At 33.3% G+C, this 18,065-nt stretch overlaps 2 protein-coding genes across 7 annotated transcripts; both read left to right on the top strand.

Annotated features, from left to right (window-relative positions):
* Positions 1–558: 558 nt before the first annotated feature.
* Positions 559–4,809, top strand: LOC110692774 (pectin acetylesterase 8-like). Of its 2 annotated transcripts, XM_021869842.1 has the most exons (13): positions 559–800; positions 986–1,098; positions 1,393–1,475; positions 1,886–2,015; positions 2,136–2,215; positions 2,325–2,411; positions 2,490–2,614; positions 2,707–2,767; positions 2,877–2,930; positions 3,017–3,094; positions 3,664–3,769; positions 3,939–4,084; positions 4,408–4,809. In XM_021869842.1, the coding sequence occupies exons 1-13, from the start codon at positions 772–774 to the stop codon at positions 4,513–4,515; spliced, it is 1,200 nt and encodes a 399-aa protein (XP_021725534.1). In that variant the 5' UTR covers positions 559–771; the 3' UTR covers positions 4,516–4,809. The 2 variants fall into 2 exon arrangements, with proteins under 2 accessions (XP_021725534.1, XP_021725535.1); XM_021869843.1 differs by lacking the exons at positions 559–800; positions 986–1,098 and adding an exon at positions 1,134–1,305.
* A 2,070-nt stretch (positions 4,810–6,879) lies between these two features.
* LOC110692773 (pectin acetylesterase 8-like) lies at positions 6,880–11,337 on the top strand. Of its 5 annotated transcripts, none has more exons than XM_021869839.1 (14): positions 6,880–7,008; positions 7,909–8,030; positions 8,266–8,348; positions 8,567–8,696; positions 8,780–8,859; positions 8,949–9,035; positions 9,135–9,259; positions 9,353–9,413; positions 9,515–9,568; positions 9,659–9,736; positions 9,992–10,097; positions 10,188–10,333; positions 10,407–10,559; positions 11,177–11,337. In XM_021869839.1, the coding sequence occupies exons 2-14, from the start codon at positions 7,910–7,912 to the stop codon at positions 11,261–11,263; spliced, it is 1,311 nt and encodes a 436-aa protein (XP_021725531.1). In that variant the 5' UTR covers positions 6,880–7,008; position 7,909; the 3' UTR covers positions 11,264–11,337. The 5 variants fall into 5 exon arrangements, with proteins under 5 accessions (XP_021725531.1, XP_021725532.1, XP_021725530.1 ...); XM_021869840.1 differs by lacking the exon at positions 6,880–7,008 and adding an exon at positions 7,029–7,122; XM_021869838.1 differs by lacking the exon at positions 6,880–7,008 and adding an exon at positions 7,032–7,179.
* Positions 11,338–18,065: the final 6,728 nt, after the last annotated feature.

Genomic DNA, 18,065 nt, shown 5'->3' with positions numbered 1-18,065 from the left:
TGATAAGTCACATTAAATTAGTACTACTAGATTTAAGACATATGAAGCATGTGTATCTAAGTTTTAAGTAAGCAATTAATGTTCTAGCAAGCCTAATTAAGTGAGGTGTAGAGTTAGATTAGAGAAATAGAGAGGGAGCTTTAGGCTTCTATACATATCAGTAAAATATAATTTGATTTGATCCATTAATTGTTATTAGTTTTAAACGGTAAAATTAAATTTGACATATAACAACCATGAGAGTTCGTTCATGACTTCATGTACGTAAGTAAAATCAAGTGAATATAATAAAGTCATAAAATTTATAGACTTTTTAACCAACATTCATAAAAAGTTGATTTCTATATTTTGTACATCTTTTTTCAAAATGATAGGGTAATCAGTAATCATAGTTTAAGTAATAGTTAGCCCTACAAAGAGATATAGCCAATACATCCTTCTTAAATATCCCAATGAAGTAAATGCAAACAAATGTCAACCAATACAGTATAAAAACCAATTTGAAAACACTATATATAAGTTACATTTTATTTATTTGTAACACACTTCTAAGTCAGAAAAAAGCTAATAAATATTTGACTTTTTCCTATAAAACAGATTATGTAATTTTACATCTTTGATTTTTGTCTTCTCAGCTACAAACCAATAGCTATTAGCTACTTTAACTTTATGCAAAGAAAAGAACTTCTCTATTTTCTTTTTTCTTTTTTTGTATTATTATTCTAGGCAACTTCCTTTTATAGTGAGCACTACAAGTTCCTTTAAGCTCCAATGGCTTCATTAAGCAAACCTCATTTCAGGTACTTTTTCTACCTTAATTTTAGACTAATTATTTTAGCTAATTAAGTAATTTTCTTCTCAAAAATTTATTTTTATGATATTAGTAAGCTTAAATTTTCTTTGAAATTGATTCTGTATAGATTTCATTTTGGTTTAAATTTTGATTGTAAATATTAACAAGTTTTGTGTTTTTGTTGTGAAACAGGATGTGTTATTCAATATGGTTTCAGTTTCTAGTTTGTGTTTTAATGTTGTTGGGAGTGAATGGTTTTCAAGTTCCAATAACTTTTGTTCAAGATGCTGTTGCTAAAGGAGGTGGTAAGTCATAAGTGAATTTACTGTCTTTTGTTCTAGCTTTACTAAACTCGTAAAGCCGTAGTTACTGACTTACTGCTATAGTAACATTGCCGATGTGGTGTTACCCTAAGACGATTGGCTAAGGGATTTAGCATTGGCTCTTTTTTTCAAAATCTTTCCTCTCGATACTAAGAGGAAAGTAAGAGCCCGTGAGGGTGACATTGTAAGGTGGTGTTATTGTTTTTTTTTTTTTTTTTTTTTTTTTTTTTTTTCAACATAAAGCAAAATATATAAGAAAGTTGTAACTTTATGCAGTTTGCTTGGATGGGAGTCCACCAGCTTACCATTTTGACAAGGGATTTGGAGCTGGTGTTGATAACTGGTTGATTCATATGGAGGTATGTACCCTTTTATTAATTTATATGATAATTATCTATTTACATATATAAAAAAGGAAAAAAAAAAAACATTTTATATACAATATCACTGTTTCAACATGCATAGTGTTCTAGAGGTTTAGATGCACGCAACCTTATTACTACAAGACCTTTGAATTACTACTAGTAAGATGTACTAGAATCGTGCTATGGAGCACAACAGGATGATGATGAGACAGATTAAAAGAATAATTGCTTGTGCAAAATCATGACTTCGAAGGTTTAGATGCACGCAACCTTAATGTCTTATACCATTAGCTACAACAAGGCCACTAATTCATTTTAATTGTAACAATGTGCTATAATACATGACACAATGTATGTAATAAGATGTTTGGTGCAGTATATGTAATTTCTCTTGGTTTGGCTAGGGAGGAGCATGGTGCAACAATGCAACGACTTGCCTAGAGCGTACCAAAACTCGTCTAGGCTCGTCTAAGTTAATGACAAAACAATATACTTTCTCCGGGATACTAAGCAATCAGGCAAAGTACAGCCCTGGTACTATATGTTCACTTCCTATTAACATTCATATAGATTGTTGTATAATTTTCTTGACATTGCTTCTATTATGGTTAATAACTTAATAATTATTCTAAGACGCGTTGTTTTGATTGCTAGACTTCTATAATTGGAATCGAATTAAGATTCGATACTGTGATGGATCATCTTACACAGGAGATGTTGAAGCTGTTGATCCAGTATGTAAATTCTAAAACCTCAACTATACCATTGTCCAAGCTTACTTATGATGTATAATTTGTATTTTGTAACAATTTAATTTGAATTTTTTCGATGTTAAATGAGCAGAAGGCTAAAGTTTACTACAGAGGAGCTAGACTTTTGAGGGCAATTTTGGATGAGTTATTGGCTAAAGGAATGAAGAATGCTAAAAATGTATGATTTTGACATATTTTGCATTATATAATTACTAATACTTCAAGAAACTTACACTAAAAAATCTGGTAAATGCAGGCAATTTTTGGTGGGTGCTCTGCTGGTGGACTAGGTGCTATACTGCAATGTGATAACTTCCGAGCTATGCTACCTTCCGGTGCCAAAGTGAAATGTTTCTCTGATGCCGGTTTCTTCATTAACGCGTATGATTCTTGAAATCTCCTTAACCATTTCACATCTGTTTTCTGAATTTTTTTACTGAAAACTGACTACTGAAATTGGTCATTTTTTACAGCAAGGATATCTCTGGAGCATCACATATTCAAGAAGTATTTGCTGATGTTGTCACTACACATGTATTATTCTCTCCATCCCAAAGTTTGTTAAACAGATTAATCTTGAATTTTTTTAAAAAACTTTCTTAAACCTTTTGATCTAATCTTATTGTTTGTGTTTTTATGTTAGGGATCTGCGAAAAACTTGCCTACATCCTGCACCTCTAAATTCGATCCTAAACTCGTAAGCACAATTGATTTTGGTTAAGCAAGGTATTAGCTTTTGTATTTCTGATAAAAGGACTTAAGAATCAACCATTTTGCATGCAGTGCTTCTTCCCTGAGTATGTTGCAAGGGGGATCCAAACACCGCTGTTTTTACTGAATGCAGCCTATGATTCATGGCAGGTTTGCTCATATATACTTCGTATTTTTTTAATACTCCTCATCTGTATTCTAATTGTGAAAGGTACACTTGGGAGACAAAATAAAATTGTAAATGTTGCACAAAATCCATTTGATGTGATCATGTTTGAAAGTCATTTTGAAATGTACTATAATTGTAAACTTTTATGCTGAGCTAATAATTGAACAAGGACATGTGCTATAAAGTAGAAATCAAAAGCATCCTATACACTTTGTTACGAAAAAGACTGAATTGATTTATTTATGGAATTGTAAATCTGTATGATAATAACTTCTCCAAACCATGTTTTCGAAGGATTTCTAATGTAGGAAGATAGGTGAAAGTAGCAACTACCTATAACAAGTACAACGTTCATATGCATTGCCTTAGAAAGAACGTCTTAATATATAAGTTTCATAAAGAATAACTGTATAAGTACATATAAGAGCTAGTGAAGCTCAGTTCACACCAAAATAAGTTTGAACAAGGGAATTTAGTTAAGACTGTCATAGATTATAAGGTGAAAAAGGAAGCCAAAGTCATTGAATTCATGATGATTTTACTGCTGCAGATAAAGAATACGTTGGCACCAGGTGTTGCTGATCGTCATGGGACATGGCGCGACTGCAAGGCTGATATACTCAAGTGTTCAGACAGTCAGCTCCAAACAATGCATGGTAAGTAACTCAGATATAAATATTCAATAAAAATTGGAACAAACTCGAATATTAAAAACCAAGAGATGTAGAGAGAAATAAGCATGCAGATTAAACTCAATAATGATGGACTGCAGATTATTTTATAGATGGACACAATTATAAACTTGAACTTTGTACAATGTTTCAGGCTTTAGGCAAAACTTCCTAGCCGCGTTATCATCCCTCGGTAACTCACCCTCTAGAGGGTGGTATATCAACTCTTGCTACAGCCATTGCCAATCAGGAACCCAAGAGACATGGCTAAGGAATGATTCTCCCTTGTTAGATGGCACGGTATGATGAGACTCGATCAGACTCCCCTGTTTCTATATAATTTCATAGTTTAAAACTAACTAATAGTCACCTATATTATTAAGGATGGTAAAACAAAATTCAATAAAATAATGATTTATTGGTTTTTTGTTCTTGCATAAGAAAAGGTAAGGAGAAATAGACATAACATAGCTATTAATCTATTATACATGGTATATTAGAAGTTAGGATAATGTGATAACTAATTTTGGACAGAGTGAGTACGTAATTCTCATTTAATAATGCTTCATACAATAGTTCACCGTAACATTTTTCACAACCTTATTTATGTTACATTCTTGCAGACTATTGCAAAAGCAGTGGGTGACTGGTTCTATGATCGGAAACCATTTCAGAAGATCGATTGCCCCTACCCTTGTGACAAAACTTGTCACAACCGTGTATTCGAGTAACTTATATATGGAATTATCTCTTCTTTTGGATACAACTCCATGGAACAAGAAGTTATACAAAACACGACATATTTCATCAAAATCATGTATGCATAAACTTGTCCAATATATGTATCAATTAATTAAGCCAATCATGCATAGTTTTTGGTAAGTAAGGCAACTAAGCTGTATTATACGTGAAATTGTCTTGTAATTGTATACTTAAGTTAATTATCATTCATCATAGATGTACCACTCACTAAACATTTGATCTATTTGGATTTATATTATACAAGTATGAATAAATGGATTTAATTGTATTTCATACACAAATTCACTCAATTCGTGAAAGGATTGGCATTACAACAGACTTTATCATAAAATAAAAAATCGTTAAGAATTTAAAAGGAACAAAGGTGGTACAAGTTTTTAAGTTGAATTTGGATTCATCAATGTAGAGGTAATTCTTAAATTTTTAAGAGTACATCATTTGTGAATGGTGTGACACTTTTTTGAAGAAATTTTGAGAAAGACACTTGTTAATAAGGTATTTTATTTGTAAAAAAAGTATTAAATAAAAATATCTAATCTAATCTAAAGTCCATAATAATTAGGTGTCAAAAATAGCTTTATAGTGCTTTCATCAAGTTGTATTAGGCAATTCAATGGAAAGAATTGTATCATAAGTCCTTTTTTATTTTTTCCTTGAAGATGTTTAATGCTATAAAAACAAGGCACATGGTTCTTTGAAAGGAGATATGATGTAGATGCATCCCAAACTTGAGTATCCAATTAGTTCACTACTTACATATCTACAGCATTAATGCTTGAATAATGCTCATATGATTGACACTAGGTAAATAGTGATGGTGATAGTGATTGTAATGGTGTGGTGTGTAATTAGATGTATTTGATCAAGTTGAACATTAAGAAAAGCAATTAGTAAAGGCAATAGTGATTAGTGATTAGTTGGTCTTTTTTTTTTTTTTTTTTTTTTTTTTTTGTATAGAATATTGACGTTGTGGACCTTACTGCTATCTTTATCAAGTTGTTATCGTTGTTCACATTTGGTGTAACTATTTCCTATTATTTCTCCTATACTTATCTTACCACTGTATCTAGTCATAATTTGGATCTTGTTGATGTTTCTTGAGGCGTAGTACTTCCTCATACACGAATACACGATAAATATCCAATAATGTAACAGTTTGTTATTACCTTCATTTAAACTTGCTTATCTCAAATGACTATAGCTAGAGATGACTAATTTCAAATGAAGTTAGTGTTACAATAAAACTCCAATTAAATTTAATTGTACTTTATGATTTACAAGTGATTTTGGCCTTAAAATGCAGTGGTTGAAACTGCAACTTGAACTGACTTAATTTAGTTAGGATTTAGTTAAAATGTCACCACTTAGATATGATATGAGAAGGACCCCACATAAGGGTTGGCCCATAAAACATAGGTTGGTCATATAAAACTTGGTGAACCAACTGGCAGATATCAGATTTTCCAATATGCCCATATATCACGCATTTATTGGTGCTTCTATGCTATGCATGTTTTGTTAATTTTGTTGGGTGCTATAATGTCAAAAGGCATAATCACCATTTAACAAATTGATGATTATCTAATACTATTTGATCCACCTTGTTGTATTGTTGTTTATCTTGCTTATATTGTGGGGTTTTAACCAAACATTATAGTTTTTATTTGAGTTTAACAAAATCACTAATTATAGCTTTAATTGATGGTGGGAAACACCAAGAATATCTTAGTGATAAGTCAATTATTATCTTAATCTTTTTTTTAATTTTATTTTTTTAACGGATCTTAATCTTTGTTTAGACTTAAAAATTTATCCCGAAAAATGAGATATCTTATTTGATTTTGTAAATCGAATTGAATATGCAGTATATAATATTCTTATCGGTTTAATATGTGTTGTTGCCTTGGCAAGATAAACACATTTATTTAGCTGTAAATATAAGAAATTATTCTATTACTTCTAATCCAAAATACGAAAAAAAAATTGTTATTTAAAATGTTGTATCTCATGCCTTAAAGTTATGGATTACTCCTACAATGTTTTTGTACTCATAACTTTCGAAAGCTACATAATGTATCTTCACTAATAGCTATATATGGATCCATTAATTCTTATCATTAGACTAAAGTACTAATACGTCATTAGTATTAGTTATATACACGAATAAGGTAACAGCGGCTTATATCACAACCGTAAAATAAAGTAGAAAAAAAAAAACGCAAATCCATTAGTTAGGCACATACATCATGTATCTATACTTAATTGTTTGACGAAGGCTAATATTCCCTTCTCATTGAAGAAGGAATAAATGTCACAACATAGGGTTTTACCACTTTTTGCACCAAAATTCAAACCCAAAGTATACTCATGTTATCGTCTTACGTTTCAACCTTACAAAGGAAAAATAAAGAAAAAGTGTTGCACTGATTCCATTTCTAATACAATGTCTCTTTCTTATTTTGGTACACCATCTTTCTCTCTCTCTCTCCTATTGGAATTGGCTTATTGCCAAAGCTTCCGCCGTTTCCAACTTCATTATATATACTTAACCCTTTTCAATCGTATTTACCCATTTGGTAATCACAATTATTATTATTCCTCTGTTTTTTTTTTCTTTCTTTACAACATTCAAGGTATATTTATCATTACTATATACTAATCATCTATATACTGCCATATCTTCTGTCTTTTACCATAAAGTTTCAATCTTTCCTTTGTTGTTATTAGCATTTTTGTTGTTTTTTTTTGTGGGAAATTTCTGGGTTTTATAATGTTGGATTTTGGATGATATTGGGTTTAGGTAAATTACAGAATTGGTTAAGAATATTGAGTTGTTTCTACAATGTGAAAACAACCAAATTCTTTAAAATAGGTTTGTTGGTTGTTTTGGGATTCAGTGATGAATGTTTTGATTTCATGATTTGTCTTCTTCTTAATTTCTTTACTTTGTCGATGGGAATGGGCTATGTACATTTTTAGGCTATTTTATTGGTAGACTCATGGCCGAATCAGCCCAACTATAGCGGGTATGGGTAAAAATTCTGGTTCGGAGATTGGCCCAACCTAGCTGACCACTTGGCCCCTCGACGAGCTTTTTTTTAAGAAAGTTCGACTTGACCCATGATCACCTCTGTCATTTTGTTACTATGTATTCAAGTTATGTGTCATGAAGTTATTTACTGACAGTGTGGAAATTAAGGAATTTCAATACCACATTGATTATGTGAAATATTGATTTTGTCAGTTCTACTGTTGCAAGTCACATCCCCTTTTCCTGGGAGTAGCCTTTTTTTGAATTTATTTTTTTTTTATTTTATTTTATAAGTTATATTAATATGGCAATGTCTATTTTTAATGTGCAGAATGACCTTCAGAACAATCCAACAATGGATGAAGCTTCTAATATTCATGGGAGTATTTCTGAAAACAGAAAGTTTATATGTTGGAATTACAAAAGTCAGAAGTGCAGTGGCTAAAGGAGCTGGTGAGTAGCATGGTACAAATTGTGTTGCGTGCCACACCCTTTGTTCGGAATTAATTGTCATACTTTCCGAGTATAATTTGAGTATATTCATTGGAGGGAGTATAATTTGTTAAATTTGGATAAGAATTATATATATGACCCCTTCAAATGCTGCATTAATATTAAGTGGCTATTATTATTTCTTGTTGTTATGGTTGTACAATCTAATTTATGTGTTAAATGTAATGTTATGCAGTTTGTTTAGATGGTAGTGCCCCTGCATACCACCTAGATAGAGGACATGGATCTGGGGTTAATAATTGGTTGGTTCATGTTGAGGTTAGTCCTACTATATATTAGTGAGTTTTCCTAGTAACATTTTTAGCATTTTTAATAAATTCAACTCTAAAAATCTCAATTTAATGAGGTTATATTATGATTTTATAGGCTTAGTGTATAATTTTGAGGTAAAATGTGTCTTGTTATAACAAGAACACCTTGTCTTTATAGGATGGGTTTGTTTGCATGATTTATCAGCTTTGTATTTGCATATTCAGGGAGGAGGTTGGTGTAACAATATCACAACATGCCTCGAACGAAAGTACTCTCACTTGGGTTCATCCTGGAAAATGGAAAAGCAGCTTGCATTTTCTGGAATTTTGGGCAATAATCCAATGTTTAATCCAGGTTTTACCAATTCTCATGTAATGAATTATAGTCCATAATTTTGTTTAAAGCTTGAACTTACTCAAAAATTGTTTATTTTTCAGATTTTTATAATTGGAACAGAGTTAAAATTCGATACTGTGATGGTGCCTCATTTACAGGAGACGTCGAAGCTGTCAATTCTGTAAATATATTACCTAACATATCTTCAGTTAATGCTTTCATTTATACATGAATTTGTTGATGAATTCTTTTTCAAATTTCTTTTGGTAGATTACTAAGCTTCACTTTCGCGGAGCTAGAATTTGGCATGCTGTCATTGAGGATTTGTTACTGAAGGGAATGAAAAATGCTAAAAATGTATGTCTCTATGTATGGTTAAGCTTAAGTGTTTTCCTAGCTTCTTTTGCGTTACATACACGTGTTTGTCGTGACTGCTGAAAAAAGTTGCTGCATTAGGCTATTCTTTCTGGGTGTTCAGCTGGTGGATTGACTTCCATTTTACATTGTGATAGCTTTCGAGCTCATCTCCCTGTGAATGCTAGGGTAAAGTGCCTCTCAGATGCTGGCTATTTTATCAATGTGTAAGCAAACAATGCCTTTACAAAAACTGTTTATCCTTTCTTGTCCTGCCAACTGGTTGATTTCGTTGACACACTCCATGTTTGATGTAACAGAAAAGATGTCTCCGGAGCATCACATATCGCTTCATATTTTGATCAAATAGTCAAATTACATGTACACTACTACTTTTTTAAGAATTGATCCTCTCAATGTTAATAGCTGTGCATTATTTCTGCCTTTTCTTCTGAGTTCTGACTCTCTACTTATTTGAGCAGGGTTCAGCAAGGACTTTGCCTGCATCTTGCACCAGGACTTTAAGACCTGATTTGGTAAGTTCAGGTTTTTGGTTACCTCTAGTCTTCAAGCCATGATTGCTTCTCTTCTTCAGTCTTTTTTGATGCATGGAATTGATGTTTCAGTGCTTCTTCCCACAATACATGGCAAAAAAGATCAAGGCACCACTCTTTATACTAAATGCAGCATATGATAGATGGCAGGTTAGTTGATATCTTTCTCTCTAATCTAGAACTCATAACTGCCTAAAAACAATATCTTTACTGTTGTGATATCTTTCTCTCTAATCTTATACCTGCCTGTTCTTTTTGAATATCGCATACTTTAACATGTTAACATGTAGTATGATCATATCCTCGTTTGGTAATTAGAAGTTGAGAAATAGAATCATCTGGTCTCACTTGTATGGTAGTAAAAATTCCAACCTTGACTGATTGAAGTGGCTCTATTGTGTTCAGATAAAGAACATTTTGGCACCCGTTGTAGCTGATCCTCAAGGCGTCTGGTCTGACTGCAAGATTGACATAAAGAATTGCTCAACCAATCAGCTTACTGTCATGCAAGGTTCACAGAACTCAACAATATTGCTCTTCCTTAATTTGAATCATATATTACACCTGTACAATCTTGTCACAATATTGCTTGTTTCATCAGATTTTAGGTCCGAGTTCTTAACTGCTCTGAGTAAACTGGGAAAGTCACCATCTAGAGGGTTGTTCATAAATTCGTGTTACGCCCACTGCCAGACAGAATTGCAGGAAACATGGTTTAGTCATGACTCCCCTGCTTTGCACAAAACGGTATAAACTCAGTGGTTTATTTTTTTCGAATGCAAATGTTATTTGCTAACATAATGTCAATTATGCTTTGCAGAGAATAGCAAAGGCAGTTGCAGACTGGTTTTACGACAGGAGACGACTTCAGATGATAGACTGTCCATACCCTTGTGATCATAGTTGCCATGATCGGATTTTTGAGCCAGACGAACCACATCATCACCATCATCATCAACAACAACAACAAAAAGTATAGTTATTTCTACCCAGCTAAAACACATTCATATTATTTGTTAGGTGGTAAGAATTGGATCAATATATATAGGAATTACATTTCTTCAATTGAAGGAAAAGTATAATATAGGTACAAAGAAAATATATTTTTGAATACAATTCATTGTTTGCCAAGAAATTTTTGGCTTTTTTTTTTCTTTCTTTAATGAAAATACGTAATAATAATTCATTATACATTTATATACAATATATACACTCATTTTACATACAAAAGCTTAATAGTACAAGAACAATCATTTCTGTATAAATTTTGATGGTCAAGAAAAATCTTTATTATTTATATACTCCCTTTATCTAATTTTTATAGTCCCTAACTCTTTGAATGATAAAGGATTCCATGGTTTTACAAATTACCATTTGTAATAGATTACTTTAGAAAGTACTTGTATATAATTGAAAAAATAATACCGCGTAAATTCATAAAGCTTTACATTTGCGCGTTCTAAACCAATACAAAGTATATGTGACTATTATCCTAGACAAAAGATCAGAATATGTTACATGCATGCTATAGTAAGTTGGTACACTAATTAAGCTTTGATTTGAAGCTTGACATCACATACACATGCACAGGGCGAAGGTGAAAAACGATGGAGATATATGTTGCTCGAGAAACTACTTCTTGTTCTATGTTTATTTGGCTATGTAACCATTTTTTAGATGGAAGTTTTTATTAGGCTTTGTAAATTATATGGCTCACATGCAATATACTATGATACCGTTTTTGCTGATAATATTACTTCATTTATTTATTTATTTATTTTGAAAACATTACTTCATTTTTTTTAGTTGTATGTCACCCAATAGTTATAACAATATAATCAGGTCATTTAACAAAAAAGTTGCAGAACGGGATTACATGCAATTTTCAACACCAATTATGTTGTGAATTTAAATTCTTACTACTAGATCAATTCTTGCTCGATATACTACTTAAGTAATCGAGAAGTGAATTCATACACAGTGGCAACAAAAATAAACCGGTGTTTCTATTCTATTTCCATTGACAGATACTGATAGAACCAAAAACAGATTTCAATATTCCAAAGTTGCAGATAACAATTAACGGAGGTAGTATATAGTAGTAGTAGTTTTTGTTTGTTTGTATAGGAAAAATTAGCTAAAGAAGGATGTAATGTTTGGCTATGATTTCGTCATCAAAGAGTTATAGAGCACATAATGTCAAGTATGTCGGAATACCTATAGGTTATAGAGCACATCTTGCCAAACTAACATTGAAAAAATGAAAAATTAGCTAAATAAGGATGTAGTGTTTGGCTCTGATCTCGCCGTCAAAGGTAAAGCACTTGCCACCAACAAGAGTGACGAGCACCTCTTTAGGAGAGGTACGTTGGACTCTGAATAGAATGAGATGAAGATTGGTCTTGAGTGGTTGATTGTCCTCTTTATAAGTACAGGAGTTAGCCAAGCACAAAACATTGTTGCCCAAATGAAGCATGTTAAGGAATTCAGCAATGCAATAGGGGGCAGGAAAATACTCAGAGTAAGCGAGCTTCAACCAAGTTTTACTGGTCAGATCATAGGCAGTAAGGCAATCGGGTTTTTTCTGCCTATGAAAATAAATAACATCGTCGAGCAAGGTGGTGGCCTGAGATCAGGGCCAGAAATCATGTGCGAGACAATTCCAAGTAGGCGAAGTAGCAGTAGCAGGATAAAAGGCAAAGAGGGCAGAAATACACTTGACATGCATAACAAGCCTATGATTGTTCTCATCAGGAATGACAGGATCAGACACGTCTAGATATTTGACGACAGGCTGAAGAGGGTAATGCGTTGCAGAGGATGGTAGAAAAGGCAAGTCCTTCCACTCTCCAACTTGAGGATCAAACACCTGTACAAGAAGCCCTACTCCTGATTCTGTAAAGGTATATATTTTACCCTCAAGCACGGCACAAAGAGAGGATTCAGCATACAAGGAGCAGCTTGAAATCTAGTAGGACTCTATAACCAAACCGCCTTTACGATCCCCAATTGCGCACCACAGCCCCCATTTCACCTTTTCCTGACCATCGCAGGTAACCAAGACCACCAAAAATTCCCACAAACCCCACCATTCAACCAATGAGCCGCTACCACCAGTAGCCACCTCACTAACTGTTTCCACCCGCCACCAAAAACTCCCACACGACAAACCTCACAAACCCAGCCGCTGCTCCTACTCCCTTTCCTCGCACACGCATCAGATCCCCAATTCCCCAATTGCGCACCAAATCACAGCCTACGCCACCAATTACCACCAGTCCGCCATTCAGTGGGCAATTCGCCACCAATTTTAAACATTTTCACCCTCCATTGATTTTGTTGAGATTTGTGATTGATGGTGATGGTGGGGCATGATGTGTGAAGAAGAAATTAGGGTTGGGATGGTGCCGGTGGTCGGAGATTTAAATTGGGCGAGTAGGTAGGCTGGGGGGGGGAGGAGGTGGGCTTGTCGCCGGCGGCTAGTGGAGGAAGGGGGTTTTAATATTTTTTTTTTGTAAGGAAAATTTGTTCAGGAAAACCTTTTAATGTAAACTTTTTGTTCAAAAAAATCTTTTAAAGCCACTCTTTTTCTCACATGTGCGTGTCATGTGCCTCCTATTTTTCTAATCACACCCCTCTTCCTAATTCCACTCTATTTTCCTTCCAATTAAATAACAAAGTACTGCACTGACAAAGTAACAACTATAACACTAATTGGGTAACCCCTATAACACTAACTGAGTAACCTTACGATGGTTGGCTGCACACATATAAAATTAGTACCAAAGTCTATATTAAAAATGAAAATTATAGTTTTTCTTATAGGGTGGTACATATACACTTACATGCCTCATATTATTATTTTTAAAAAAACCTACATAGGATGTGTGACCTATCCTATGGTCTAAGCCCTATCTTTTGAACAAATCTAGTGTTTTCTGACCACTTTGGATTGCATGTATATGTGATAAATAGATCTGGATATCCATACCACTTGCATGTATATAGACATGGTATCCTAAAAATTTTGCATCATATATCTAGCACTATCAGCAAATGGCGAAGATAAGACAATCCGTAATCTTGTAGATTAGAGATTAATGTCTGCTCTCAAAATTGCATCAACAAATTAAATTCTTATACAATTCTGACCTCAATTTTTTTTAGATGTGTTCGAATGTAATTAAATCTATCAGCCTCAATCATAATGTAGACATTAGCCAAAAACTGCTCAAATAACTTTCTTGACATCTATAATAATATTCTATCATACTCAATCTCTGCCTTTTGTTAGAAGAACTACTTCCTTTATTATTTCTACCCTATAACCATCATTGTCCTCAAAAGTATAATTAGTTAACATCCTTTGACCTACTTTTTTTTTTTTTACTAAATTGTAATATAAAGTTGACTAATATATGTTGAATAGAAGTTTTTATTAGTTATAAAGATTATTACTCCCTCTATCATTTTATTAGAATCTCATCTCTCTTTACTATGTGAATAATGAATGTTAGAAATTGGACTATAATAAAAAGACGAAGGGGCGGGAGTATATAATTATAAATATTTTCTTAATTCATTAAAATTTTCTAGATTCTTCATAAACTGAAATTTATTATTATTTTTTTTAATTATTCATAATTTGTAATTGACCATTGTTATAGAAAAATAGAGAAAACGATAATCTTTTATAAAATATATGGTAGGGTAAAAATAGAGAGAGAGAGAGAGAGTTTTATAAAATATATGGTAGGGTAAAAATATCTTATACTCTGTATAATCTTTTATGCATTAAACTGATACAAATCAAAATAGATTACAACATTTAATTATTTATACCACAAAAACTTTCCATTTCTTATCTTAGTCATCTAAAGGGTATTAATTTTGCTACTGTAGCAAAATTGAGTTAAGAAATGGAAAATTTTGGTACAATCACATTCTGAAAAATTACAATAGCAAACTAGCAAAATTAAGCTAAGAAATCGAAAATTAACCCAAGCTCTATCACCGACCCTACCCAATTCCCGCCACCATTTCTTTGATTCCGGCCACCAATCCCGATTTCGACCACCTCTCTCATTAATATTTTCCAGTCCATTCATTAAATTTTTGGGAGGATGGCTATAAGAAAAGGAGAGGTAGACAATCAAGTGTCTAAAAAAACAATGGTGGACAATCAAGTTTGCCCACTCTTGATACATACAGTATTCAATATTTATTTATTTATATATTTCTTTTTAAGTGTATTGATAAAGATACCAAATGTGAGTGAAGAAGTTTGAATAGTAATTGAACGTTTTCCACAAGTTGATTGATTGATGTCCGAATATTATTGTAACAACCCATTTTTCTCAGTAATAAATTTGAAGGATGGTAATAATTTGGATTGTGGGTGAGTAATGAGTTGTCAGCTCAATGTATGAACCCTTGTTTAGTTGCAAAAGATTAGGGGAAATCAAATACTGTTTAATTAAGTTGTTAGAATTCCAACCAAACATGGAAAGTGCTTAACTTTCTTATGATTGCCTTTGTTTTATATTCCCTTTTAATTTTATTTTACTTTTTATTATAACCACTTTGCACATTTACAAATATATATCTTTGGCCTTTAATATCCGAAATGTACATGAACATGTTTTTTCTTTTGTTTCAGGTGCAAAAGAGTCCAATGTAGTAAATTAAATTAATAAGTTATAATTCTACTTTTATATAACACGAGTAATAGATGAAATTATACACATCACATAAATAAAATCGCACTTAAATTTATAGGCAGATCTATTGACCCTACGTATTTTTGTAAAATAAATATTTGAAAAATGAAAAAAATAATAAATTATTTAATATTGATTTTTTTTTAATAGCTAATATTGAATTATTTAATATGAGAAATGTGATATAAAATTATTATTGATGTATTAATATTAATAATTATATATATATTACAACTTAGCTACATTACAACTTCTTTAATTATATTTAACATTTAATAAATAACTAAAACCAAGGGGGAGGCCAAGGCCCACCCTAGCCCCCCTGGTTCCGTTCCGCCCCTGAAGTGAACAGACCCTTAGTGTTTAATTTAATATATCTTATTGATTGATTGAATTTTATGAAAAAAAAATGGATAGAACGAAAGTATATCTTCAATTCTTTGATATGTAATGGGGAGCAAATCATATAATCTTCTTTGATATGTAATTAGGAAAGCAAATCATATCATCTTCAGTTCTTTGATATGTAATTGGGAAAACAAATCATATCATCTTCTTTGATATATAATTAGGAAAGCAAATGGATCATATCATCTTCTTTGATGTGTAATTGGGAAAGCAAATCATATCATCTTCTCTGATATGAAATTATTTATGTAAATCTTGATTCCAAAATTACTAATCTGATTTCGACTATAAATGTAAATATGTAATGCTGGTTGAATTGAATTGATTTTTGTACTCACTAACATATTTGCATTTTATTTTTTACTTTAGTAATCAATGGCATCAAGTGGTAGAGCTCCATGCACTATTTTTTCCATAATCTTCATTTTTTCTCTCTTGGTCGTCATAGCAAATTGTAAGTTATACAATGCAACTATTTGTTATCTGTTTATGTAGTTTATTATACATTCACATCATTTTGGTGATCGATTTTGTAGTATATATATGTATTATGTGTAAAATTCACTATAATTCAAATATGAGAATTATGTGAAAAATTCACTATAATTTACACACGAGTACTATGTGAAAATTTTGCCATTGAATAATAATTGTTTACGATAAATTTATGTAGGTGATGTTTACATTAGTGAAAAGTACGAGGGATTGAAGGTGACTACGGAACAAAATAAGAAAATATCGACTGAGGGCACGAAAGTTTCAAATGGTTGTTACAAGGCGTCTTGTGGCCTAGTTGGTTCCGGACAATTATGTTTTTGTTGTACTCCATTTCAATGTTGGAAAGTCGGTTGTAAAGGATGCTAATGAAATTTACAGTTATGAATGTTGTAATGTTACTTTGAATTTAAAATAAGTGCAAGTATACAATATTTTTCATCTTTACCAAAGTTTTTGCCGTTCTTATCGTCAATTATATTGCCTTCGTCTCCAATATGATTATAGTGAATAAAATTAAATTGGTAGGACTTCAAATATTTTATGTGATGATAAAATTACGATTCTCTTGAATCTTAATATTACTCACCACTCTGGTTTCATTTCTGAAAGAAGAATAAGGGTTTTAAGAAAAGGGATTTCCCGGGGATCTAAAACCCAAATCCCTTTTGGGGGCCAAATACCTCCGATCTCTACCGTAGGTGCCAAAGAAGACGCTAATATGTTGTAGTAGCTAATTTATCCTCGTACAAGCCAATCTGCTAATTTTTTTAAAATACACTTAATACTAACTATTTGGGTCCAATTTACCTAATTGGGCCTAGTCATCTATTTGGGTCCAATTATCTCATTGGGCCTGGTCATTAAATGATCCAACATTCCAAGGTCAAGGCCCGAGCCTCCAATCAAGCCAAGTCAGCCAAGAGTCCTTTGGTCCGAATTGCCATGGTCAGCCCATGACTATTTAAGGGCCCAATTACTCTCCTCTCCTCATATGCAAAGGTATAAAAGCCTTCAATTCATTCATTTATGATATACACAACAAAGCCTCAAGCAACAAAATCTCTTGCATAACTTTCTCTCTCAAAGCATTGTCTGACTTCGGCATCGGAGGGGTCTTCCTCGGATCCACCCCCGAGGCCAGTTTACGTGTTTTAGCTGTGCAGGAAACCTTCGGCCCAGCATCAATTGGACCGAACCAGTCTTCAGCCACTTCAGTGGGCCTTCGGCAAGGCCCCATTGTTTTCATCCGAAATAATTTGGCGCCGTCTGTGGGGAAGACTTTCAAAAATATTTAAGCCAAATCTTTAACCAAAATCATCTTGCAATCATCTTAGTAGCAATGGCTAAGAACCGCAAGAGCAAAAGCCTCCGTCAAGGAGCAGGCGAAAGGCCTAAAACTCCTACACCATCACCCTCACCGGACCGGAACTCTCCCAAGGGTGCCAGTTCGGGGGGAGGATCATACAGGGAGGATTCCCTTTCTCCCGTAATTCACAACTCTCATCATAGGCCGAGTCCCTCTCGGTCTAACAGAGGTCAGTCCGATCATAGGACTCATTCAGTGCCCCAAAGCCAACCATCGACCATCCGCTCTCATTCCCACACTCAGCCGAGGACCCCTTTGACGGGGCCCAGCTCGGAGGAGGTGGCGAGAGCGCTGGCAGTGCTCATGGAGGCAATGAGGGCACAAAATATGCCTCCACCTCGCGATCGAACTCCTTCGCATACCCGGCATCAGCGGAGGAAGCTAGACCGCGATGGGGAGAAACCTCCCTCCTTCCGGGAACTGGAAAAGTGGGAAGAGGATACCTGGAGAACTGAAAGAGAGAGGAAAAAGAACCCTCAATTTTTCA

The sequence above is a fragment of the Chenopodium quinoa genome, unplaced genomic scaffold, assembly GCF_001683475.1.
Source record: "Chenopodium quinoa cultivar QQ74 unplaced genomic scaffold, ASM168347v1, whole genome shotgun sequence".
In the NCBI taxonomy this organism is placed as follows: Eukaryota; Viridiplantae; Streptophyta; class Magnoliopsida; order Caryophyllales; family Amaranthaceae; genus Chenopodium; species Chenopodium quinoa.
This window is presented reverse-complemented; position numbering and strand designations above follow the sequence as displayed.